Here is a 27,209-nt window from a genome sequence, read left to right on the forward strand (position 1 = left end):
TCTCCTTCTTCTTCGTCGCAAAGTATAAGTCCATTGCCACTGCTCTTTCATTGGTTATTTCAGATCCATTTTTTACAGATTGCATAATCCAAATTTTATTTAATATGTATGCATTCTGAAGTGTATAGTTATGAAGATTTTTAAATTAATTTTGGATTGTGGAATTTAAAATTATTTTTAAAAAGATAATATATTCTGAATTGTGAAATTCAAGATGTAATTGGTAGATTTAGAAAAATATTTTAAATTATCTTCTTTAAAAAATACATTTCAAATTGTGAAATCGATAATATTTTTTTATCTAAAATTGTATTTCAGATTGCAGAATCATTTATTAAATTAATTATTGTTAATATATGGATTATTTTAATATGCAAAGTCTTAATCAATGATATGTATCAATTAGTATGATATAAATTCACATATTTGTTACTTTTGGTGTTTTATAAGTACGTTACTTTATCAATTCATGTCTTTACTTTATCAATTCATGTCTTAATAATATTTTTCTTGTATGACATTATTCATATATCTTTGACATATTCAACACATATAGGTTAAGATGAACATAAAACTTCAAAGGTATCACAATATTTTCCTAAATATCAATCACTTGCTCTCACATCTCTTTTAGATGCACTAACAATTTATACTTTGTTGCATTCTTTAATGTTAAATCTTTATTAGTGGTAAAAAAATTTAAAAGAAATCAGTTCTAAAACAATATCTCTAATGTTTTCAAAAGCTAAGCAAAGTTGTTTTCTCATTCAAATCCCAATGACAAAGAATGTTATCACTAACAACACATATTTTTCTTCTTTATTAATAATTTACTCTATTTGTCCTAAGTATATCAATGACAACCTCTCTTGTCCATTCCATCAAGTGATCTACTTTAAAAAATACATTTACAAATATATTTTAACATAATTATATATAACTTCTTCAGAGTATGAAAATAATTATAGAAAAATATGTTACAAATACATTACTATAACCTTTCAATTTATTTCATTCTTAGTTGAACCATACTTGGCATAATGGTAAACTTTGTTTGATAAATTAGTCCAAAACTTCATCCAGTGTAATTGTGTAAAAAAAACTTTTGTATCTACCAAAACAATTATGAGTCTTTTGTAATAAACAATCTAGAACTTTGCTTGGTGTTCCAAAAAAGCTTCTTGAAACACAAAACATTAAGAAAAAACTATTTTGAAACATGTAATATGAGATTAATTTTAACTAATTTCAGAATATGTTATGGGATTGCTAATCATATCTTTCGAATTAAGTGTTTTAGATTAATGTTAGTGGTGTCATTTTCTAGATCCTCCAATATGGAACTCTCACTCATATAACAACAAATTATATTATCATAATACACTTTTTTTCTTTAGAATCATACAATCCATAATAACGCTTAACATTCACAAATATCATTCATTATACTTCTCCATTGTCTTATCTATGTACTATACTCCTAAATAGAGTAATCCAAAACGATAATCAAACACTATTTCAACAAACGAGTATTCATTAATAATGGAGGATGATTCCAAATTTATAAAATTATATATTTACTATTATTAAATAATATTATATATCATAAATCCAAACAAATAATGTTTAAATGTATGGACCTTAATTTGAACTGAATCACTTTATTTTCAAAAACATATAAACTATTAACGTGCAGTGATTTTATCTATATATCACTAAAAAGTTTAAAATTATACCAATAAAATAGGTACATACAATAAATTAAAGTGTTATAAAATAAAAATAATATAAAAATTTTAAAAAATTGGTCCACTTTTGTTTCAAACAACAGAATGAAATATTTATTCCATTTTATTATTAATTACTAATATCCAAATAAAAAAATGGCATTGAATCCATTATACTTTATTATATAGTTCAGTCCACTATTTCATTATCTACCACCGCTACAAATGTAATCTTATTTTACAAGTGATATTGCATTACCATCATTTAAAAAACAGGTTAGTTGGTGAAACAATAAGGTAGAGCAATTACAAACATCCCATAAACTGCAGCACTAACCTAAGAGAACGAGACAAATATTCAACGTGATCATCAAAGAATGATAACACATTCCTAAATTTGCACAACTAGATGTAGATAACAAAATTCTCAGTTTTGGAAAACATACAACATTAGTGAGGTCTTACCAAAAGTTAGAATGTGGTGGTAGAGTCTAAAACGTGTTCTGTGGATTAACCCTTCTTCTTCCTTCTCGCTTATAATATGGAGTTTCATCAATGGTTCTCCTCACATAGTCTACAAATGGTTGAGGTGTTCGGGGAGACGTGTCGTTTACAACAGAAGGGTTGCTTCTATCAGGAGTTGTGGGCGCTACAATGCTTGTAGTTGCAGTAACTGAGGAACTTGTTTGCTGAGATCTCTCTGGTTTTTCCAAGAAACGTGTGAAGATAACGATTGATAAAATTAGCAGCAGAAAACACCCCAGGATACTTCCCCAGAAGGCTTTGTTTATGGCTATGCTGGATGGTGCTGTTTCCTCAGGTTCATGGGTGACGTCTATTTCCACACTCTGGCCTGTAATAAAACAGGGAAAAGGAAGATTAAACTTTGGGATGAATATCAAACTTCATCTTCAAGAGGCTGTTACTTTAATTTCTAAAAGTAATAAAATTCAAAATAAGCTCGTGAAAGTGCAATCTGTGTCATCCACTTTAGTCAAAAATTCAAGAAATAGTATGACTTGAGTGATAATTTATTAACATGATTTCAAGGACTAAGGTGACATTAAGTAGCCAACTTTAGGGTAAAATAATAGCTTGGAGACTTGTTTTAAATTTTCTTCCTTTTGAGACTTGTATGACCGCGCTTTATGCTTTCAGAGACTAGAATAGTGAACTCTAACAGACTTGAAATTTGTTTGAATAAACTTTCCTACTACAAGTACATATGTATATGAAAATAAATAGACTATATGAAACAAATTACTCCCATAGGTTAATTTGAATAATTACATCTAGTATCTCCAAAAGTTGATTTTAACTTATGGGAGAAGTTTGTTTCATTTTACTTATTTTCTTCTCTATAGATGTTTATAAAGAAGTTCACCCAAACAGTGTTGAGTTTATTTCCTTTTGAAAAGAAAAAAAAAATTATAAATGCTGAAGGAAATGAAGTAATATTAAGCTTCACGAATATGTACCATTAGCTGGGAGTGTGATGAGGATTTTGTCTTTGAATCTCTTGGCTTTCAGAAGTTGGACCTGGATACATGAACAAGAAAAATAAATTCGAATGTATTTTAAATCCAAAATCAGAACATTTTTTGCTTGTCTAACAATGGAAGTTTACTTGATAGCTCTGCAACTTTTCAGATAATATTTTAGCATCCGATTGCAGTACACAAAAAAAAATGCAAGGCTCAAGGTGAACGCATTTGGCCAGTGATGAAACCCATTGAAAGTACTCACCTCATACCGTGCAAACCCACGAATGCCAATATCTTCTCTATGGATGAGACTGATCATAATCAAATCTCGGTGATGCCAGTGAATTTCAACATCTATAACAAAACGGCCAATGGGTTTAACCTTACATATTGTTGAAGACAGCAACAAATTTTTATACAACTATGATCTCAACAATTAGTGAAGATGACAACTAGGAATATCTCCATGGGACAAATCAGAATGATTTACATCACCCAGCAGACCACATTATTTTTATAAAGAGCAACTTCTGACAAAAAGTATTGGATGATCAAGCAACAAAATGAAGTAATCAGGCAAGAAAAAAAAAACGAAGATATGTCAACTTACCAGTATTTCCCAATATGGTAATGCCAGATTTGTTATAGCCTGGTGTCAGATTCAGCAGCAACGGATTCTGAGGGGGTGGGGGTTAACATATTAACATCATAAATTATTTTTTTATTTCACAATCAGATTGTGAGGAGGGGTCCAATGAATTCGCAATTTCGCACATCACAGGCATAAAGAAAATTACAGGCACTAAACTTCATAAATCAAGCACTCTTGCCTAATTCTGAAATGTAATTTCAAGCAATGAAACGAGGAAGAATCAAAGGATCCACACCTTGCTCATCTCCATTATAGAAAATCCTCCAATAAAAAGTGCTGAAGCAGATCCAGAAATGTGTTCGTTTTCAAGAGAAGCAGAAATGGAGAGTGATACATCCGGCCTCATGCCTTCTAACTTAGGTACTGAGTGCACCAGATGCTCTGGTGAGTAAGGGAAAAATAAGCAATATGAAATGCTTGAGTCCTGATCCAGCCATGGCTTCACGTACCTTCAGTGAAGGAAGGTAGAAGATATATCTAAGAATGAATTGTTCATTTTAAAAATCAAACGAGAGAAATGATTAAAGATCTATACCCCACATATGGCGGATCTACTCTACAATTGAATACAATTCTCTTGTTTTCTCCAGGTACATCAAGGGATTCACTGTAGGAATTACAATTACAATCTATTCAGTCAGAAAAGCATGTTGCTTTCATTGAAACCAAGTTAAAGTCTATAGAGTTATAATTCACAAACCTGAATTTCACGGAGAAGTTGTATCCTTTCGAGGGGTATGGGACATTAGTTAACATCTCCTTTGGACCAAGCACAGAAATATAATCTCCTTTCAACACTGTAATTGTTGTTTGCAGATTTGATCCTCCATAATGGAAAGATACTGCTCATAATAACATTCAATGAGGGAGTAATAATTGTTTATAAAGCAAAAACTCCAGAATGACAATTAAAAAGTTCATTTTTCAGTACTTAAATCTAGTACCTTGGGCTGAACCTTGCCCAATAGCTTTGGCCACCCCAGATAGTGTATCAACCGATACCACACTTCTATTTGTAGTAAACCACTGTCCAGAAACTGTATCACTCAAACCTGAAAGTTAAAAGTAGAATACATTATCACTCAGGAATAATTTGATAAAAGGAAAAGATTAAATGACCTGAACACAAAACTCAGTCAAGCAATTGAAATAAACTGTCTACTCCGGTGCTGGGTTAATAAAGTAACTCTCCCACAATCATGTTAGACAAAAGTAAAAATGGTGGTTTAATTACATCTCTGGCAAATACAACATTTTTAGAAAATAAAATTGTTTCAAGAAAGGCATCGTCAGAAAAATAAATTAATAGCAACCATCCAAAACGACCACACCTTTTATGCTTAGGTTAAGAGGACTTCCTATGTGAAGAACTGGATTTTGAGGATATATATGGGCACCCACTCTAATCTGCAAAAAGTGAAAAAATATACAGATTCAGATAGCGGAAGAGAAGATAGGAAGTGGGGAAGCAAGTTGAATGAATACAAGGAAGAATAGTGCGTGTGAGATGTATAACTTGCACAGGGACAATTCATTAGGTAACAATGAGATATACATGAAAAAAAGCATATATCATGTATATGACAGGTTGCATGTGTTACAAAAGACAAAACACTAATCCCTATTTATACTTGTATTTTTAGGCTTTTAATTCTAATTAAATAAGAAAACAAGTCTAGATGTAATAAGGAAATATAGCAACTATTTTTATTCTTTTTTTTTCGTTTTTCAGAATTATTTGTTAAAATAATTTGAAAAGCTGTTCACAAAAAGAAAAAGAAAAAGAAAAAGCAAGTTTGGTAAATATGACTTTGAAAATAGACAGAAAATGATGGGAAATTAAATGCTAGCAAATAAAATATCAATGGATCGTCATGATATTCAAAATTCATAGTATTCTAAAATTGTTGTGGGAAACGAGTTATTTACAAATATGAACTCTACATAGACACCAGAAATGACAGTAACCCAAAAACTGGGACACGGCTAATGTCCAAATTACAGGACACAAGCAACACATTGATATGTATAATCATGACAAAAATCTCAATCAATTGAAAATTAAAATTTATATGCACTACAAAAACAATTTTGTTACAGTTTCCTTATAATAACAGTCCTTCCAATAGAATTCTAAAAAAGAAACATATCTTAATAGCTTAAACACCTAGTTAAGTCTTATGGAAACAAAATCTAAAAAAATGAGGTTTGCATTATTTATAATATAATTTGTTTTCCACTTTTTTTTATAATAAGAAATGTCACAAAGGTGTTTAACCAAGAATAGATGTTAGTTCACTTTCATTAAAAATGCTCAAGCCATGTCAAACATGTGTCAGACATTTGTCACAAACTTATGCAACATGTATTCTACATAGGGGTAGGTGCTTCCTAGTTTGTAAATGTCCCTATAAAAACAATAACTTGCCTTTCAAAAAGTCTCTTTCATTAAAAAAACTTTTTAAGGAATTTCAAATTAAAAAACCTTTATCACAGAAGATTTTCTTAATAAAACTGCTTAAAAAACAATAATCAAACAAGCCCATAGAATATCTTGACTTGTTCGGATAGAAAATACTAAATGGACAGAAAAAGTTAAAAAATTTATCAATCAAAATTCTCTCCAATACTTCTCTTTTCTGATTTCTGTTGTGAGAGAGAGAGAGAGAAACAAGAGAATATAAGATGAATTTCATTTATATAGACCATAGAAAAAATATTTAATTTTTAGTGGAGAATACATAATTACAAAATATTGAGAGCTCAATTACAGAATATTCAGTTACTCTATTTTAAGCTAATAACATAAATATAGAATCAGTATAATTCATATCCACCGTTTCTATATTTACAAAGATCTAACAATTTCAATTAACGTATCACATGCATGGCTACAGTACAAATGTTATTAACACGATCGTGTTAGATGGTTATCACATCTAGTGATCACTAAGTTGAATCTAGGATTTTGTTTCCTAGAAGGAATGTGAACTATGAGAGGAAGTGTTACACAAACTAAGTATCTTATTGAGAAGAAAGAGTGAGGGTAAACCTCAATTACAAAGAAGCAAGCAGATATGTGATGCTGCATACCTTCTAAAGACCACAATTCTCTCACAATGGGGGCAATATGGTCTCTTAGCCTCTTCTATTCATAGGCAACATGCCATGATTCTTCTGATTACCCCAGTCCCCCTAACTATCTCTAACTGATGATACTAACAAAGTCTAACAGATAGCTAATATTAACAAACATTGTAAAAAATGAGACAAAGACCTGCAAGATTAACTCGGTTCTGAAAAGGTAAACCACCTTGAAAAAATTGCAAGCCAGTTGAGGTGTATCAGGCATCAGAATGAAATTATTTTAATATTGTTATAGGTTCTAAAATTTAGCATACAGCCTATGAAGTTAAGATATGTGGGTAGAACAGTATACAACTTCATGCAGATTTCTGAGGAAAACTATTACTTACCAGCACATAATCTGATTTTTGCAGATCCTCACTAATTGATATACGCACAAGAGCTTTACCATGCCGAATTGCCTTCAACCATCAGCAGTCAGGACAAAAATTCTATTAATTTACTTAGCTGAGCAAAAAAATTCACGGATAGTAAATTGAATAAAAATACCAGACACTAGAAATCTGCATAGACTCTAAACAAATATAGTTTCTTTTAAAGCAATGCACTCATTGATAATTTCTCTTCTCTGTTTTGTAGAGGTTAAATAGAAGAGAAAGAAATTAGAGGGGGAGAGAGATATAAATGAGACTTTAGACTTAAAATACGATAAAAAGAGCTTAAAAGATTGATTATCTCAAAGTTGATCTTTGTTATTTATAAAAGAAAAATACACCAGGAACACCAAAAGGTACAAGAAATTAATGCTAAAAAGTAAACAACTCATATAGTAGTTTTCCAATACAACTACTTACACTACCTATATTTAATACATATTCTAGCACTCCCCTCAAGCCGGAGCATACAAATTGTATGTACCAAGTTTCAAAAATCTATGATTGTGCAAGCTGCATGTTCTTATGCAGCTTGTTGCTCCAAATATAAGAACAAGGGAACCAAGAAGAATGATTTCCGGTAAAGTCATTAACAAACCTTGATATGGACATTGCCATTTCCATCAGCTGTTTTGTTTACATAGAGAACATCAGGGTAGTTAGTTTCAGCATAAAAAGGCACTGCATTATAGGCTTCGTGGAAAGGATTTCCTGTTGAACCACAGTAAGAGACAATAAAAGATTACTACTTTTCAGTTCAAAAGTTCCTGTATGTGATTCATTATCAAGGAGGCATTGATACCTAGAGCATCATAAAAGTTCGTTGGAAGATCAAGTTCTGCACCAACAGCAAGGTTAATCACATTGGAGAGAACCTCCTCGTTGGCTATTCTAATTTGAGTCACCTGTTCATATAAAATAAATTTATGATGTGAAAAAAATTTCCAAACAAATAGCATACATCCATAATGCAAATACCATGGTTAACACAATAGGTACTTATTCTACTGATAAAAGACCCGCAACAAGAGGAAGGAGAGGCAAATGGATATTTGATTATTTATGGATTAAATGGACCAGAAAAATTTATACAAAGACCATTTATGGGCCACTAACAAAGTATTAAAAAAATCCAATCCATCAATGACTCGTTTAATAAATAGATATTCAACCTATCTATTTAAGATTACTGACTCTCCCATTTTGAATACTTAACTACCTCTTAAAATTCATTAAAATCAACCTGTTTTACTTTGGACTGTATTTATTATATGCACTCAGGTCCACACATATATATAAACTATAACATGTATATATAAATACGACAGATATAATTGTATATATGATTGGTTGGTCCATTAAGCATTTGCTGAATTAATTCATACCTCAGAAACCTTGACACAAGAAGCAATCTCTGTTCTTCCTGTTGTACGATCTTTAGCTTGAATACAAGCAAGATTATTACTTTTGGTAGTTTTAATTCTGTCCCCATCAATGAATATGGCATCTTTTTGCAGAGCTTCTTTCTCCGAACTTCTCAATAAAGAATAGCTGATGGTTCCCCTGCGATTCCGACTATCATATTGTGCATAGGATTCTGACGATGAAGGCAAAGGGCTTCTCATTGTATAATAGGGAGGAAGAATCCAGGTTATGGGCACTCCCAAAGCCAGTGGAAGATCAGGAATCACTGTTACTGACAAAGACGAACTGTAAAACTTTGACTGTGCCCTTGACCCAGAAGTTGAAAGTTCACACGAGAAAGACACAGCAACATTGGTCTTTCCTGCAGATCTGAAAAAACAAACATTCAGAACTGAATCACAGATTCCTCAACCCTATGTTTGAAATTGTTTGTAATCATTTCTTCATTGACATGTTGTCAAACCCTGTGTACACTTTTGCATTGCTCTTACAAGGAACTAATTTCAGTAACAAGAAAAAAAGAACTACAGAAAACCAACATGAACATTAAAAAGACTCTGTACCAATGATACATGCTAACTGGAAGCATAATAGACAATTATTTGGATTCAGACATCTAATAATTAGATAAAAGACAAGTGAAAAAGATTTAGACATACAAATAGGATACACTGGAAGGCAGGAGAAGTTATAGTATACCCAAAGACTGAAGACCTCTAAACATTCTTTATTCTTAAATATCAAATTACTTAATACCTTCCATACAAGACATTAATAAAGCCAAGGTTATTCTCATCAAAATAACTATTAACTTGACTTCCTTCTGAAGTGGTAAACTGGATTCTATCCCCGTGCAAGGTCTCTGCCACCTTGAAGCTCAATACCTATACAAACAAAGACAAAATTATTTAGCTTACCTTTGAGTATAAAAGTAAAGTTGAAGATATGGCCAAACCTTTTCATCTTCAATGGTCCATTGGTAATTTTTACATAGCTCATAAAAAGAAAACAGAGTACCCTGGTAAAACCAAAAAAGGTCGTCAATATTAGGATTCAAAATACAATAATGCATAAATGAATGGAAACTTGATTTTTACTGGCACCTCAGGAAATAACGGATAAATTGGCAATTTGCGGCCAATCCCAAGTTGATCACTCTGCACATGCAACGTGATAGTAGACGGAATTCCCACCCTTAAAATACTCCGTGCTTCACAAATCACATTACCATTTACAAAGACACTAGCAGTAATTGTCTGACAATAATAATATCTTGGATTAGACAAATATCTTCCACCAACCATATATGATTAAAAGTAAAAGGCATAACATAACACACAAACTGTTAAAGGAATAAATATAAATGTTTCATATAAAATAAAAATTAAAATAATTAGCATGTGCATTCCAGCAAAAATTATTAAAAGTATAAAAAGGAAAGAGATGTAAGGAAGATATAACATACACTTCGAAATCAGAAAAAGAATACTGATGAAAATTCTTGGCCCTAACACGCACAGAACTCTAAATTGACAGTATAAAAAAAGTCAACCAAACAGACATGAATAGTAAACATTTACAATTCCAGGATGAGCCATGCACCCCAAAAACTACCCATTTTCAAAATTGGTAATGAGAAAGACTAAATAAATATACTTAAGTTTAAGCCATTTGGTGTAGACCAAAGAACAGCATAGAGATATCCAACATATTCCTTTCACACTCCCTTTTCAAATTGATATTGTGCAAGACTACATATTCTTAAGTTTAAGCCATTTGGTGAAGACCCGGAGAACGGCATAAAGATATCCAACATATTCCTTTCACACGAGTACTTTTGGCCTTATGGCTTGAACTTGAAATGTGGGAAACACACAAAGCCTAGTTTATCAATGCAAATTAATTTAACTATGAAGAACAGGGAAGCAATGATCAAAACTCTAACCACATATTGACAGCAGAAGTGTGTTAAACTACTTTTTAACCCTTTATACATTAAGGTCTAAATTGAACATAATTTTCAATAGAAATTAATATTTTTAGTAACTGAAGAAACCCAGATTGTTTAACATGAATTTGAAGATGGCCAAAAAACAGTGAGTATCATCTCAGCTGACGTATATGTATATATGTAAAAAGATGAGTACAAGCTAGTATGATCTCAAAGAGGATGGCTAACGGCTATGTTCCTTAACCTAAAATTTATTAAGTGTACCCAATTTAATATCTTAGTGGCTTCAAAAGCAGCAAGTTACTGCTCGTTCTAGTACTGAGGCTGAATATAGAAGTTTGGCTCAAGCTTCAACTGAATTAACATGCATTTCTACATTGCTCACTGAATTACAAGTTTCCTTTACTACTCATTGTGACAATGAAAGTGTTGTGTCTATTGTTCACAATCCGGTATTTCATAATCGCACTAAACACATGGAGATTAATGTTTTCTTTGTGCGATAGAAGGTTATGGCAAAGCAACTCTATTTATCATATTCCCACCCTTGATCAATGGGCAGATCTGTTGGCCAGGCCTCTATCTTCAGCTTGTTTTACTTTACTTAGAGGCAAATTCAACGTGAAGAGTTTTATTGTGAAAAAATATTATCCTTGAGTTTGTGAGGGGGGATATAAGTATAAATAAATAGTTAGTTCGTACAGCTGTTAGTTTTTTACAGTTGTCAGCTATTACTAACAGTAGCTCTTAATATAAGCAGTGTGTAGATATAAGTCTGTACTTCTCTTATTTCAAGTATGAAGAAATAATAAGTTTCAATTTGTTCCTCTCACTCGTCTTCTCTAAGAAATATTTAATAAATAAAAAAATTGTAACATCAACACGTTGTCAGTACTAGTAACATGGCAACAAACATAACAAAAAAAGTACAAAATCTACCTTGTATAGATGTATTAAAGCATGTGGTTTGAGAAGCATATGCATGAATGTCTATATTAGATAATGTGGATTAATTAGGAATATTAGAATTTTATGTTTCAAAATAAATTATGGCGATATGGATAAATTAGGAATGTTATATATGTTCAAATTTGTAGGATCAAGTTAAAGGGAATAAATCTCAATCAGATCAGATTTACTTCTTAGAAATATCTCTGTTATTCTGTTTCCTTATTTGTGGGAGATTTGTTTCCAGTTAATGTGTGATTTATTTTCCTTATTTATACCATATTTGATCTGTATAAGCTGTATCCTCTGCTATTGGTATCAATCCAATAAGAGAATATTTTTCTACAGATAACAAATCAGAAAAAAAAAAAACTAGCTAAACAAATTAAGGAACAATAATAAGTCTGAACAGGATTTCACATCTTACAGTGTTCCCAATAGAACTTGCTGAGACTCGTCCGGAATATCTATCAATACTTGCAATTTTATCATTTTCAATTTTGTACTCAACATGAACACCGAGAGTTGGGCCTCCTTCCATGGTAAGCTATGCAGAAAACATAATAACATCATGTCATCATATTCATAAAGCCAAGAAAATGGGAGAAAACAATGGTGTGAACTTCACGTCAGACCAATATTGAATGCACCAAAATGCAAGGATAAACAATCGTAAAAAGAAAATGCTAAAAGATGTGGACAACAGAAAGGTATGGAAAAGAGACACACAATAAAAGAACTGAATTACTTTACTTGGGAATTATAAGCTCCTTAAATCATTCTAGATCAGATTCAAGTAAGCAAATGCAAATCTTGAAAATAATAAACTATGGTGGTGACTGCTTGGAAAAACAAAGATGCAATCAACTTAGTAAATACATGAATCCTGAACCAAAACATAAACATATGAATCTTGATATATCAAGCATATTGTGAGCAATTATTTTCTAAAAAAATGCCCACTTTGCCGTTTCCAACTGAAATAAAAAAAAAATTCCAAGAGAAGAATTTCTGTGTTTCTTTCAAACTTCACATTCTTTCAAATTTAGTAATGGAAAAACAACACCTGTACTTTGGAACATACCACATGCGATGCACCAGGTAGTAGGAAAATATTGTCAGGGTGTATTCTTGGGGCTGCGTAAACTTCCACCTTAATGGCTTGACTTTGTATTACGTGTCCCAAATGTTGTACAGCGCTGACCTGGTTTCAATAAATAACAAAAAAGGCTTGTAGAGTTTTCAAAAGTCTAAAGAATTTTGACTGAGATGAAGATCAAAATAATAGGTGTTGACCATAGACTTACATAAAGGGTTGTAATTCCAAGATGTCTCCCTTTTATTTTAAAACTTGGTGCATTAACATGTCCACCAACAAGACTTGAGAAATCATCAGTGTCCACGAATTCAATTATACTATCTTCAATGTGTACATGAAGATTCATGTAAACAAACTGCATAACAGTTTCCAAATTAAAACATTGCCCCTCAAAATAGAAAAAAAAAACTCACTATGATATGTTCCTACTTCCTGTAGGTGAATATCCAAGGCAGTATAGTGACAACTATGTCAGACAAGAGCATATTAAAGCAGACCAATCAAAGGAAACTGGAGTGTGGCTCCTAAAACTAAATAGGGAAAACAATTCAAACCTGAGAAGCATCGAAACTATTTCCACCATTACTACCAGCCAATAAGTCAATAGTTTGCAAACTTCCTTCCTGTAAAGACCAAAATAGCATATCATGAAGGAAAAATTCTTCTGTGGACATATATCCACTAACAAATTTAAAAATGACAAAGCAAGAGCAAAAGGCAACATGCCAGCTCATTATACACCTGTTCGAGCAACAACTAGCAAAAACACCTTGAAATTTAAAGTGTGACATATCTCACCAACTTGAGATAAAAAAAAGGACACAATATTATTTTAGAGAACTTAATGTTCCTCTCTTAGGTTCTCATATAGATATATTAATCATAGTTGTTCTCAGATACAATGAGAGAAGAGTAAAAAACAAGAAAAAGGCATATCTAGGGTCCTAGGTACAGAGATAGGTGCAACACAAAACAACTTCTAAATCAAGCCTATTTAAGGCCTATTATAACAAATTTAAATATCCTTCTGTTCTATCTCCTTCGCGGAGTTTAGATGAAGTTTGGCCATGACTTATCAAAATATCAATTAGACTTTTTCATCTGGAAACTCCTAAGAACTAGAGATATAGTCAAATTATAGTATACGAGTGCACCTTGCAAGCTAATTTTGTGAGATTGAGTTAGGCCTAACATTAGATAATGCAGACTTTGTGCACTCCAAGCTTAAATACCCTAATAACATTTTTTCTTGTGCAACCAATGTTCGAATCATTTCTATTTCTTCATTTCCCAACAAGAATAATGATTTGATATGGAAAATATGGATTAAATTCAAATATATATTTTATTATAAACTTTTTATAGAAATCAGATTTGAGTAGGCTTTAAAGGTGTTATTCAGCTTTACTTTGATATTTTCTGCCAATTTTTAAGTGAAACCCTTTTGTGTGGGATTGCATCGATACAAACAAATCTCATGTATTAGCCACTTATGAACCAAAAAAATGTTTAGAAAAGGCATACCATCAGGCTAATCTCTTTTCCTGATATGATCTTGATCCACTCTAGATCTGCAACTTGAACCTGGAATATTTAACTTTTATAAGCACTTAAACATTAAATGACACCAGCTCATTATCAGATGCCAAGACCAAGCTGTGATGCAGTACAAAATGCAAATTTGAAATCCTATTGACACTAGCAAATGAAAACTTTTGCCCTTAATAAATTTCCCTTCCAAGATCATCAGCTTTAATGAATGTTTAGTTAAAAGCTTATTTGGGAAAAATTAACATTTTTTCCAACTTTCATAAAGTGCTTTAAAAGCCATTATTTCCCCAAAAATAGCTTTCCCAAATATCCACTTAGTCACAAAATGGAGGTCAGAATTAGATATATGGCCATATAACATAAACTAATTTTTCTTTATTTTTGGTCCACCAAAGAGCTGATCCTTAGTCCTTACACTAAAGTAAATGCAGCACTACAAAATACATGAGCCAATATGCAATTATAATGTTTTCCTAAGCTAAATAATAAGTATGAAAGAGAAATGATATTTCATATTTCTAGTAAGAAGGAAATGTGTTACACTATAACCAATTACGAGATTTGGTTTTGATTTTGTTCAATTGACAAAAAAGTTTGTGGCTTGCTACTAGTGAAACATAAGAGTCATAAGAATATGGAAAGAGAAGTGTGTTGTTGCACATTAATAATTAAAACAGACAAGGGTCAACAACACATTTTCAAAATCTTATAATCGATCATATAACTCATGCAGGGATACTAAACTGAGCATTCTCCTTAAGCAATCCTGAATTGAGGGAAGACATAGCTTACAAGTGCAGAAGCTCTTTGTGGAGGAGTTAGCCCAATATCATATATACTCAGATTAGCTGTTCCTAATCCTTTAGGGGACAAAATCAATTGTAGACATTCAAATCCAGATGGTGGTTGAATAACTTCTACAACTAGAGAATCATTTGTAACAGCTTCCAAGAAACAGCTCCCACCAATAATTGACAGATTTACCTGCAGTCATATAAGATACTAAAACAATTAAATTCTAAATAAAATGCATTAACAGTTAATTTCTTGAACAAAAAAACATTATGTAAGACATGTTTGTATCACAAATATGGGCAGCAAAAGCAAGTTCAACCATAACCCCTGCATTGGGAGTGAGAACTGAACCTTGAGATGAACATTGAACAGTAGAAGTAGTTCAGCTAACAAGCTAACACATCCCTGAATGTTGTTATAGATCCTACAAGACAGCCAAATAAAGTATAAAACTGGGCGATGACCCTGACTTCATGAGCTAGCTTTTGGGATTGAGTTCACCTCAAACCACATTCTAAAATAGCATCAGAGTTTTTCCTAATGGTTATGGTTATGATTTGAGCATATCAGTCCCCTAGTTACCAAACCACCCAAAGATGTCTAATAAATTTCACACTCAAGATCCCCTTCCTTCAGCATGAAGGGTGTTAAACCCTCACCTCATAAGCTAGCTTTTGGGGTTGAGTTAGACCCAAACTCACATTATAAGAAAGAAAAAACATATCTATAAAAATAAGCAATCATTTATATTTTCGACAGGACTGATAATATGTCGTTCAAAGGCCTAGGCTAAATTTTGAAAAGTTATATATTTGTTTATGATACTAAAAGTAAATTTCAGCCTACAAGAACATAATCGGGTAAAATGTTGTTCCAACAGGACTGGGTATAATGAAAGCCTTCAGCAGAATACGAATGAAAAAATATTCAGAAAATACTGCCTTGACCTAAGATAAATACATGATCTATCTATCTTCTCATAGCAAGTAAAAAGCAAACCAAGTGTACAGCCAAGGCAAATTCGGTGTGAAAACAGTGAAATAATTCTGGACCCCGAGCTGTGGTCACCAGATAAAATATATCGTCAAACAAATGGTGTTTGTTACCTTTGCATTAGGATTGAAATATATCAATTTGAACTCTGGATCAACTCTAAGGGTAGAAACAAGCTGCATTGTAGCACAAATATAAAGATAAGACAACTTAAGACAGAGTAAAAACAAAAATAAATATGCTACAAATCCCATCATACAGAACAGAATGCAGGGAGAAGATGCAGTATTGATTATGGAACTGAGAAACTAAGATTTTAATCATGGAAAGTAGAAAAAATCAGTTTCATATTGAAGAAAAATAATTTAAAAAAATTATTACCTGTAAATGAATTGCATCTGTCAGAACATTTTTGGTTTCCGTAAACCAGTGAAATGTATCATCTCCCAAGCTATTAGCAAAGTCGGTAACAGTGGCCCGAACAGTGCACTAAGAGACACAGCATTTAAGATCACATTAGTCGTCCATTCGAACAAGTATAAAAAGTTCATCACATGCATGAATGGTACATAGCTGATATACAACCGAAAGGACCCTTTAAAACTTGTTCTAACAGCATGACTTTAAGAATCATCCATGATGTAGGTGGAACTGCGAAGATTTCAGTTTGCTCAAACAAACTGATATTTCATGTTGTCTAGGGAAGTGACATAGACTCCCTTCTCTGTTTCCAATACTGTTTACTTTCTGCTTATGCTTATACTATGTTTCCTTTATTGATGCTTAATCCAAATACACGTGGATTTATCCTTTGAAGTCTAAACATGAAAATCTCTGTTTTTCAGCAATCTAAGGCTATGGTTGAACTTCAACACCAAATTAAATCTGTTCAATCTAACTGGGGAAAGGAATATAGACCATTCACTGCCTTACTAGCCACTCATTGCATCACTCATAGACTGATTTGTTTCCACACACATCAACATGGTGTGGTTGAAAGGAAGTATAGGCATGTTGAAATTGGTCTTACACTCCTTCATCGTGCATCCTTACCCCTTAATTTCTAGGATTTTCCTTTTACCACTACAGTTTATCTAATAAAGATTATCTCTACTGCAGCACTAAATTTTAACAATACCTTTACTGACTTGTTTTAGAAAGCACCAGATTACAAAAAATTTAAAACCTTTGGCTGCACCTGTTTTCCTTTTCTTGAGACCCTATACTACTCATAAACTTGATTTTCGACTTCAAGTGTTTAAGATCTCACATCGACCAGTGATAAAACCAATTCATAATATATAAATGAGTGTGTTGGGTCATTAGGAGATAATTATTCCATAATTAGTGCAGATTCCATTTTCTATTTATTATGACAGATTTGATATCTTTCAGTGATTTTATTTTATTTGTATAATTACCTATTATTTCTTGCTCTAATTACCTATAATTTCTTTTCTTAATTAGGTTGTAAATAGTATATAAATTTAGACTGTAATCACATTTGTAAATACATTCAATCATTTTCTTTCAACTGAGTGCAAACTTCACCTTTTAAGCCGATTCCGTAAGATTGAGTCAGACTTAAAATCAACTTCTTAAAATGGTATCAGAGTCATTTATAGTCTATCCTAGTGAGAATTTGTTGAACCTATTGTGTCACCTGCTATCGGACCACCCATTAATATCTAGTCTCACGTACAAGTTGGCAGCCTCGGCATGAGGGGTGTGTTGGAAAACTCACATTGACAAGTAATAAGGTCAATCCATAATATATACAAGTGGGTGTAAACCTCACCTTACAAAATATAAGGTTGAGTTACGCTTAAAGTTCACTTCTAAAGATACTCTAGTTATCACTAGGGATATAAATGTCTTTCTGCTACAGGAAATATTTACATTTCCAAGGATGAGATTTTCAATGAACAAAGGTTTCCTTCTTTACACTAATCTTTTTCAGCAAAAATCTCACCAAGAATACTTCTCCTATTCAATATCACTAAGAATTAATAAGTAATGCATTTATCTTCTACAAGTAGAGTATAATTTTATAAAATAAAGGATAGGAAAGAATAATTGAAGTATCTAGCAATAAGAAAAATGTATTCTACCACATAAAAGTATTAGAACACATAAATTATACATAGAAGAAATCCTTCTTGAGAAATAAGTAAACACTATTCAGATGACAAAAGTACTACAAAGTCCCAAAGGCTCTGTATACCCCAAAAAGGAAATCAAAATAAATCAATAATGATTTATAGCACAAGTTATAAAAATTAAAGCATTATTACAGTAACATTATTAGTACTACCTACTAAGTACAAGTAGGCAATATATTAACAAAAATAATATTTGAAGTCAGACCATTATAAACTAGTTTTTGCGACAGCAAGTTTGCAAGCAACTCTCACAGCTAAATTACCGGGTGTTGTCAAATGCAGCAGTAAAGCCAAACTGTAAATAAAATGACAAAATTAATAAGAATCTTCCAGTACCAATCCTGATTCATTTTGCAAGGCCAGAAATATCTCCCAACTGTTAGACTTCACTATATCCAAAGCATAATCCCAGTAGGCCAGTCCCTCACAACTACTAAGTTCCCACCTCAAATTGAGAGAAGATGAATTTGCATAAGCCTCTCCCAAATCAGTGATACCAGCTGCAGATACACGAATAGTGCGTCCATTTGCCACAATAACAGGGGTATCATGAAGTCTACCTGAACTATGTTCAGCTTGAGCTGCTGCTTTAATTATTCTGCGTTCATTAACTGAAAAGCACAACTCGCTTAAGGATAGAAATCTGAAGAATTGTGTTGCCAATAACTTTAACTGTGAAAAAATGTATACCTGGTTCATCAGCTATAAGTACAATAGAAGATGGAATGCTACACATCACAGACAACCAAACTTCAGCTACTGAAGGCAAAGGATGGTCATCCCCAACCAAATTTCCACGTTTGAAACGAAGTTTCTGAGTCATTTGAAACCAGAAAGGTTAATATTTTCTAACTTCTATGCCTTCTCAAGTCTAGGATACTTTCTACCAAGAAATAAATACTGAAACTTACATAGGTTCCCAGTTTTTGACATAAAACTCCATACAAATTTCTATAGCTACCAGATACCCGATGAACAAGAACTCCATCTTCAGCTAGAGCATTCCCTTCATCCAAAACTTCCACAGTTTCAATGAAATCCACACCTTTGTCCCATCGTTCAGGACCACCAACAAGTGCTATGTCTAAACTTGTGCCAGGTACAAGATATAACTCCTCTAAGCCATGTGACTGCTTGTCATTATCTGCTTGAGCCAAATCAAGCCAGTACCCACCAAATTGGTTTCCGTCACCTTCCTGACATACAATAAGGGGTAGATATGCCCCAATGCGTAAGGCAGCTTTTAGTACAGCAGGACTATGACTGTAGTGGTGATCTTCTTTGGAAAATATCGCATGGATCACAGATTGACCAGGATGAGAAGCAAAAACATATGTCCACGAACAGGGAGAACCATTGACTGATGACCGGAGCTGAGTATTTGGCTCTGTTTTCAAGTATAACAACTCTTGAGTTGCATTGACAATTACAAAAGACTCACTTCCAGATTTCCACTTTATCAATGAATTAAAGGCGTCACATACATAGAAAAAGGAACCTGCAGATGATACAACAACATGAGCAAAAATGCATAGCAGAAAATTGGAAAAGAAACTTTACAATATCCTCAAATATCGCATCACCATTTGCTGATTTCATTGTCACAGCAGCTTTCAGATATGATCCAACAACAGTTTCTACAGGAAAATTGTGAAGCACAACCATAGAAGAAGGGATGGAGACTTCAACAAGGACCTATAGAAAAAATAAAATTACAAAAATAAAAACAATGTATAAATTGTATAGAATTCCAAAGGAAATTGAAAAAAAAATATGAATACATTATGCATTGATAGAAAACAAATAGTACAAAGAGAATCTAACAGAAAACACCTCTTAGAATATTTTATATGAAGAAAAACACCACACTGTCATTAGATTAGACATTAAAGTTTCTTCACATTCTCAATTAATTTTCTTATAAAGAAAACCCTCATAAGGAGATACGCTCTTCATGAAAGCACTAACATTTTAACATTATTCAATAAATGAAAAAGGACAAATCAGTTCACTAGGCTTCCACCAAGTGGTGTGATGGAAAAGTAGATTTATGCATCCTTACCCTCACAAGAAAAGAGGGTGTCCATAGAATTTGAACCCATGAAATATTTGGTCACAAAAAAAGATAGTGGTTTATTGTATTCATGTGTTTTGTATGATGAAGGTAACTACTAGTATGAGAATTCTAGAAGGTGAGATTAAGAACTTTTTCATATGGATAGGATTATACCAGGACACAACCTTAAGTCCTTGTTTAATCTAGTCTTGGATGTACTTATTCGAGACATACAAAAGATTATCCTTGTTGAAAAACCACCTTAATTGCAGCCACCTCTAGCCTAGTGTAGTGCAGCCTCTCTCTACCCATATGCTTCAATCCACCATATTACAAAAAACAAAGGAAAACATAGAACAACTTATAAGGACCACAAATAATAGCCAAGCTCATTGGTCTTGATTCTTGAATGCAAGACAAGAAAACCAACCACAGGCATCTGAAATCAGCCTCTGCCTCCCAAAACCACCATTCCTCAACTCAAAAGTTAGCAACCGTAAGCACACATGACCAGTAATCACACATCAACATTCAGAACCATGGTTGTCAAACTTGCAAATCAACTTGTTGACTCGTCCGAGTTCACGTTTCCACCCACCCCAACCGATCATACACAAGCTTTAGAGTTGAGGTAGCAAAACAAAACAGAGGTAGGCCCGTTGTCATGTAATTAAGTCATTGTGATCATGTCCTTTGTCAGCTAGACAACATGTACCATGTTACTATATGACAAAGGAATTAGCATCAAAGGTTACAATACAATTTAAAGAGTGAAGTAATTGGCTTAGATAGATTAAATTATATGGACAGTGTGCAATGTACAAGACCAAATTAAGATTTAAAAGAGGAGATAGAGAAACTTGAACAATTGCTTGAGATGCAACTTTGAATCCATTGGTTATTGTAACATGGTGGGGAATTTTTGGAGAAGAAATCAATGAAAATGAAGATCTACTATAAAAAATATGATCAAAGGCACCAGAGTCAAGTATCCATGGACCTTGACCTTCCACTGTACAACTTGTTGAAGCACTTGGTGCAGAAGAAGATTGACCTTGATTGTTGAATTTTTCACGTTTAAGTCTCAAATACTCTTCAAACTCCTCAGCAAAAGCTTTGACTCTCCTTTTTTCAAATTTAGACACGTGGGTTGTATTATCTGGAAAACCATGAAAGAAAGTTTTTTTTATCAGCAGTATGTGAATTGAGAGCGTCCACTCCGACCATCCCGTCTTCCTCAGTTGCTATGACATCCTCCTCTTCCACGTTGTGCTACCATTGATGACATTTGAATAACTTCATCTGAATTTTCATCTTTTAAGAAAGTAGGCACTTGAAAAAGTCTAGTGACTATGTTGTCCATTGAAGGAATCTAATCACAAGTTAAAATTTAACCACGTTCATGATTAAAATCTGAGTGAGGACTTCTAAAAATTAGCACCATGTATAACTTATCAATTTTTAATTTTTTTTATATCTTCCAATGATCAACTACAAGAAATCTCTTTAGTTCTTCTAATGCAGCCTGAGCCTTTTTATACATGAGATCATATCATGATTAGTTTGTGTGAGAGAGACTACTCTTTAAGTCTCATCAAAGAGATGTTGGATGTCATAAGGAAAAATATCTTTGCCTTCTTCCAAAATTACTTGTTCAACTAACTGCCATAAAACACATAACTGGAAGCTACAATATGAATCATAACTAACAATTATCCTAATTGATATGATAAAAATAAAGAGATCCCTAATTGATTGGATATTATCTAAAAATTATCCTAATCTATAAAATAAGAATCTGAAATCAGGATTCTCATATCAAGATCTTATTAAGATCAAAAAAGATAAAGAAACAAGATAAACTCAAATAAATCAACATATAAACAAAAAGTATGATAATCTTAATTGATGGTGCAAATCAAAGTGTAATGGGATACACTCACTAATAAAGTAGGGGTAGTACAAGTCAAAATTTAAACTAATATGCTTATAGCACATACCACTTCACTATTCTTTAACTAAACAAAATTCTTACACTCCATACCATAGCATATAACATAAGAACATGATTGGGCTTAAGGAACTAGACATGATCAAATTTACCAGATATTTGGAATGAATAAAATAAAAGTATATATTTACCTTAATAACATTACCTCATCATAATTTAGTGAATCATATACAGATAACACTTTGATAGTAACTTTACCAGGTTTTTTTGCCTGGACAATACCAAAAGCAGATACAGATACTGTAGACGAGTCTGAAGATAGCCATCTGAAATCACTCACTGTTTTTGCACAACCTACATCACAAGGATCAATGAGTATAGAAACAAATATCAAGAATAAGCTTGTTACTTCAGATTGGAGAAGATGGAAAAGGCTTCCAACCTCCTATAGCCTTTAACTCCACCTCCTGATAAACACCAGGTGACCATGGCAATAAGATTATTCCACTTTCATTATCCAAGGTGAACTTTACTTTATCACAAACAATGACTTCTTGCACAGCTTTGATCATCTGCAATATTTTAACTAATAAATGAGAACCTGGTCTTGAAAAGGTACTAGGGAATTCCTAAGCCAGGCAACAAATAGACTCTCTCTCCAACCCCAAAAAAAAAAAAAAAAATGTGAAATAACCACACAGCAACATATGGTGCAACAATTAAAAGACACAAATAAATGAGAAATGAACTACAGAAAAAATATGCTGCTAAGGCTTCTATGAAACAACAATCACCTCCTTTTTGTCATCAGCCCCACCAGGGTAGCTCAAAGAAGCTGTCAACTTTCCAAGTCCTGGTGAATAAGCCTCCAAGATTTTAGAATTCCGCCAGCCATGTTTAACAGCAATATCATTTGAAACCCAAAATGTTTTCCAGTATTGATCAGAATCATTATCATAAATCTTAACATCATCATTCTGCAATGCAAAGATAAATGTTGAAAACTGTTGATAGAAAAACAAAACCAATTCATATAAGAGAAAACATATTGATTGCAAATGGGAAGTTCCAACAGAGAGGTATAACCCATAAATATAACAAAAGACACAAGACTAGCAATGTAAATGGAAAATATCAAAACCAGAATGTCACGGCCACATGTTTTAATCCTTACATCAATGGGCAAATAGAAGATGTGTCCTAACCATTTGTTATGGAGTAAGAACTAGAAAATAGAATACTTTAGGGCTGGAAAATCACATCAGTACATGCTCGGATCAATTAATAAAGCCACAAATAGAATAAAATAATCTTCTTTTAGCTATGAAGATATCCTAGGATATTGATACAAAGGTGTTGGAGATCTTCCATTAGTTAGAAATATAGTCAAATTATAATATATAAGTGGATGTAAATCTCATTTTACAAACCAATTTTATGAAGTTTAGTAGGCTTAAAGTCCATTTTCTAAGAAAGGGTGATTAGGTCTATTATTTGGCAAATGGTATGTAAAACACTTTTATTGATTTCTTGTTGCTCATTTTGTGTCCACAGTTTGTGTTCAATTATAACATTCTCTCCTTCTAGGATTTTATACAACATTAGAGAAGAAGTACTTTATTTGGCACCTGCCTGGTGTATAATCATTTACCACAACCCTGGGCAGATAGGAAAAGGTTTTCTATTTATATAATGCATAATGCACAATAGCTACTCTCATTTGTGTTTGCCCTCTGCCATACAGATCATTAGATGGTCTATTTAAGATCTCACGACTTTGGGATCATAAAACAGAGACGCAATACAATCAAGGAAAAGTAATGCTGATACTAAAACAATTTATAGTATCCCTTTTCTATACAAGAATTTGTTCTTTAACTTTTTTCATTTTATGAGAGAGAACACAATAGTAAAATTATTATATAGATAAGTCCCATCAGAAACATTAAAAAACTTGTACTAGAAAATCTAACGAGCCAACGTAAATATGTTTTAACATTGATCGGTTATGAAAGTAGAATCATGAAAACTACCTCTGTAATATAAATTTCTTGTGCATCATGATCCTGTGCAAAAACCTTTATCTGGATAACATATTGACGGCCAGCTACAACATACCAACGAGTCATTAGAGGGTTAGAATTGACTCCTTCTACTGGATCACCAGAACTAGATAAAGGTGATATATATAGACATAGAGAAGCTGGTAGGACCACATTCAGTGAAGACACTTGTACATGGCCAGCAATCCTAGTATCTTCAACAATAACAGCTGTCATGCCCAAGTTCCATGCGTATGCTAACCCAGTTTTTGAGTCAACCTGAGCAACTGAAGCATTTGAGACAGACCACTGGTGATGTGGTGAGGGTAAAGTCACCACTGTAAATGCCAAAGCAAAACATTGGTAAGAGTCTTGATAATATGCTGACCAACTTCACAGAAGAAACAAAAATACAAGTCATTGGATCACATAACAGTTATCCTAACTTTCAAACATGAGTAAACAATATCCAATTAAAAATCTTCTAAGTATAACTAGCATCAATCATTAGTTGAAATGAAACATTCCTTATTTGCTTGATAAGAACAAAACGAAAATGCAAAGATGAAAAATCAGGAATTCTACAAAAGAAAATGACAACATCAGCAAAGAATATTATATAGACAAACAAGCAAATTGGTCCCTCTTCATATCTGAAAAAGGTTTGTTGCTCATTGCTCCATTCAAATACACCAAGCAACAGCCAAAAGAGTAAAATTCTTTGGCCCCTTATCCCTTGTTTGTACACCACAAAAAATATATTAAACACACTCAAAAGCAGGTAAAAAATAGAACTCCAAATTAGAACTCTTAGAAGGTATATTTAGGCTAACTCAACCTTACAAAACTAGTTTGTAAGGTGATGTTTGTACTTACATATGTACTATAATTTAGTCATATCTCTAGTCAATACGGGATCCCCAACACACCTCCTCACACTAAGAATTAGATATCTCAAGTGTGTAACTATATATTTATGGGTGGTCCAATAGCAGCCAAGTAGTAAGAGACATAATAGGCCCGACAAACCTCGATAAGACAGGCTTTGATACCATCTCAAAGAGTAGACTTCAAAGTATAACTCAATCCTACAAAACTAGCTAATAACGCGAGGTTTGCATCAACTTATGTCCTATAATTTAGTCATATCTCTGGCCAATATAAGATTTCTAACAAGAACATACTATTTCCCACCAAAGAGACTATATTGTAATAGTATTTGATAAAAGGAACAAAAGCATAAAAGAAATCAGTATAGTGTAGACAACAGGAAATTCCTTCTAGTTCTTTTGTTTTGTCAGCATTTGCTGATGTTGTCAGGGGAGAATGGAAGGTTTGATTGCCTCATAATAATAAAAAGCGAAAACAATAAAAAGATCCCATAAAATAAATATAATCAAATATTTGCTTTCCAGGTAATCAGAAAATGAATGCTATTATAGTATTTTATTTAAGAAAGAAAAGAATTTGTAGAGTAAAACAAAAGAGTGCAGGACGACGAGGAAACCTCAAAGAATCACACAATGGGTTTATCGGTTACATCCTCCATGCAATTGGATAAAATGCAACACAAATGGGCAACCAAGTGTTGGGAAATCTCATATTGTTTGCCTCAATTCTTGGAATGCGACTTATATATATCTTGAGCAACTTTACTTGATGTCAATTGGTTTTAAGTTGAAATCTGATATGATATCAAATCCTATCATTTATCTTGGTAATTGCCTATTTAGGTAGGCTCGGCTCGCTTGTTCTAGCAAACATCCACGGAAGGGGGTGTTGAGAAGTCTCACATTGACTACCTTAATTCTTAACTCTTGAAGCGCGACTTGCATATTTGTTGAACAACTTTGTTTGATGTCAATTGGTTTTAAGATAAAATTTGATACAAAGGGTGCACCTAAGAGGGCTGGTTGTGGAGGTATTTTTGGGGACTCCAGGGCCTTTATGTTTGATTGTTTTTGCAAATTCTCTTGGAGTACGGTCATCTTTATATGCAGAAGTACTAGGTGTAATTTTAGCATTCGAAACTGCAATTGATAAAAGTTGGAATCTTCTTTGAATTGAATGTGATTCCCAACTTATTATCCAAGCGTTAAAGAACAATAATATTATTCCTTGGAAGCTTAGATATAGGTGATTGAATTGCTTTGATTCATCTACACATATGACTCTTTATTTTACTCACATTTTCAGTGATGGGAATCAATGCTTTGATAACCTTGCTAGCTATGGTTCTAGATCCTAGGGTTTCTCTTAGTGGGAATAATGTACCTGATTTCTTAAATCCTGTTTTTTTAGGGATAGATTTTCTCAACCACATTATAAGTTTTCTTAGTGGGTTTTGGCCAACTCCACCCATTACTTGTATGACTCTTTTAATTGTTTCTATGGTATTTTGGGTGCTGCAGATTATTGTTGTAATTTGGGGTGCCAACATAGTGATGTTTTAGCACTTCCATCTTTAGTAAAACAGCTAAAAGAATAAAAGAATTCACTCTTTGTGAATCCGAAAAGAAACTTTGTTTGGAAAACGAGAGTTAAATGAAAATTTACCTACCCAAAAGATGAGAAGGATGAAACCTCCAGCTGATTCAGAAATTACTGAACAGTCACCTAGACAAATATACACACACAGACAAAGACAATTTTGAAACATCATTCTCTCCTTTTTACTGCCCAAACCTTTAAACCTAATAGAAAAAACAACTTCCAACTTAGACATAGAGTACTCATCCAAAAAAATTAGAGAGATCCCCGATTTACAAATGAAGGAACAGATTATTCTTTGATTTAAAAATCTTGTGGCCCAGAACACACATGTCAAAGAAATGGACCTTGTGAGACCTATA

General features: G+C 32.9%; 1 protein-coding gene across 8 annotated transcripts in view; it reads right to left on the reverse strand.

Annotated features, from left to right (window-relative positions):
* Positions 1 to 1,878: 1,878 nt before the first annotated feature.
* The window catches only part of EMB3012 (embryo defective 3012), a 28,341-nt gene continuing 3,010 nt past the window's right edge, over positions 1,879 to 27,209 (reverse strand). The window contains exons 5-36 of one of the 8 annotated variants that reach the window (XM_068645358.2): positions 24,349 to 24,695; positions 23,110 to 23,292; positions 22,758 to 22,887; positions 22,521 to 22,669; positions 19,892 to 20,003; positions 19,220 to 19,806; positions 18,999 to 19,122; positions 18,645 to 18,919; positions 16,528 to 16,635; positions 16,260 to 16,322; positions 15,151 to 15,342; positions 14,332 to 14,391; positions 13,362 to 13,430; positions 13,016 to 13,162; positions 12,793 to 12,912; positions 12,136 to 12,255; positions 9,913 to 10,065; positions 9,765 to 9,827; positions 9,566 to 9,693; positions 8,770 to 9,178; positions 8,187 to 8,289; positions 7,983 to 8,095; positions 7,340 to 7,411; positions 5,195 to 5,270; positions 4,808 to 4,915; positions 4,564 to 4,705; positions 4,399 to 4,470; positions 4,099 to 4,312; positions 3,822 to 3,888; positions 3,474 to 3,565; positions 3,206 to 3,266; positions 1,879 to 2,580 (exon numbers count right to left, since the gene is read on the reverse strand). In XM_068645358.2, the coding sequence (XP_068501459.2) occupies positions 2,219 to 2,580; positions 3,206 to 3,266; positions 3,474 to 3,565; positions 3,822 to 3,888; positions 4,099 to 4,312; positions 4,399 to 4,470; positions 4,564 to 4,705; positions 4,808 to 4,915; positions 5,195 to 5,270; positions 7,340 to 7,411; positions 7,983 to 8,095; positions 8,187 to 8,289; positions 8,770 to 9,178; positions 9,566 to 9,693; positions 9,765 to 9,827; positions 9,913 to 10,065; positions 12,136 to 12,255; positions 12,793 to 12,912; positions 13,016 to 13,162; positions 13,362 to 13,430; positions 14,332 to 14,391; positions 15,151 to 15,342; positions 16,260 to 16,322; positions 16,528 to 16,635; positions 18,645 to 18,919; positions 18,999 to 19,122; positions 19,220 to 19,806; positions 19,892 to 20,003; positions 22,521 to 22,669; positions 22,758 to 22,887; positions 23,110 to 23,292; positions 24,349 to 24,695 (5,021 nt within the window). In that variant the 3' untranslated portion in view covers positions 1,879 to 2,218. Of the gene's footprint in view, positions 2,581 to 3,205; positions 3,267 to 3,473; positions 3,566 to 3,821; positions 3,889 to 4,098; positions 4,313 to 4,398; positions 4,471 to 4,563; positions 4,706 to 4,807; positions 4,916 to 5,194; positions 5,271 to 7,339; positions 7,412 to 7,982; positions 8,096 to 8,186; positions 8,290 to 8,769; positions 9,179 to 9,565; positions 9,694 to 9,764; positions 9,828 to 9,912; positions 10,066 to 12,135; positions 12,256 to 12,792; positions 12,913 to 13,015; positions 13,163 to 13,361; positions 13,431 to 14,331; positions 14,392 to 15,150; positions 15,343 to 15,504; positions 15,578 to 16,259; positions 16,323 to 16,527; positions 16,636 to 18,644; positions 18,920 to 18,998; positions 19,123 to 19,219; positions 19,807 to 19,891; positions 20,004 to 20,794; positions 20,902 to 21,364; positions 22,670 to 22,757; positions 22,888 to 23,109; positions 23,293 to 24,348; positions 24,696 to 27,209 lie in introns of those variants that run through there. The other 7 variants (XM_090301331.1, XR_016520416.1, XM_090301332.1 and 4 more) reach the window with 7 other exon arrangements.

This window comes from Phaseolus vulgaris, chromosome 4 (genome assembly GCF_051622355.1).
Source record: "Phaseolus vulgaris cultivar YP4 chromosome 4, ASM5162235v1, whole genome shotgun sequence".
Lineage (NCBI taxonomy): Eukaryota > Viridiplantae > Streptophyta > Magnoliopsida > Fabales > Fabaceae > Phaseolus > Phaseolus vulgaris.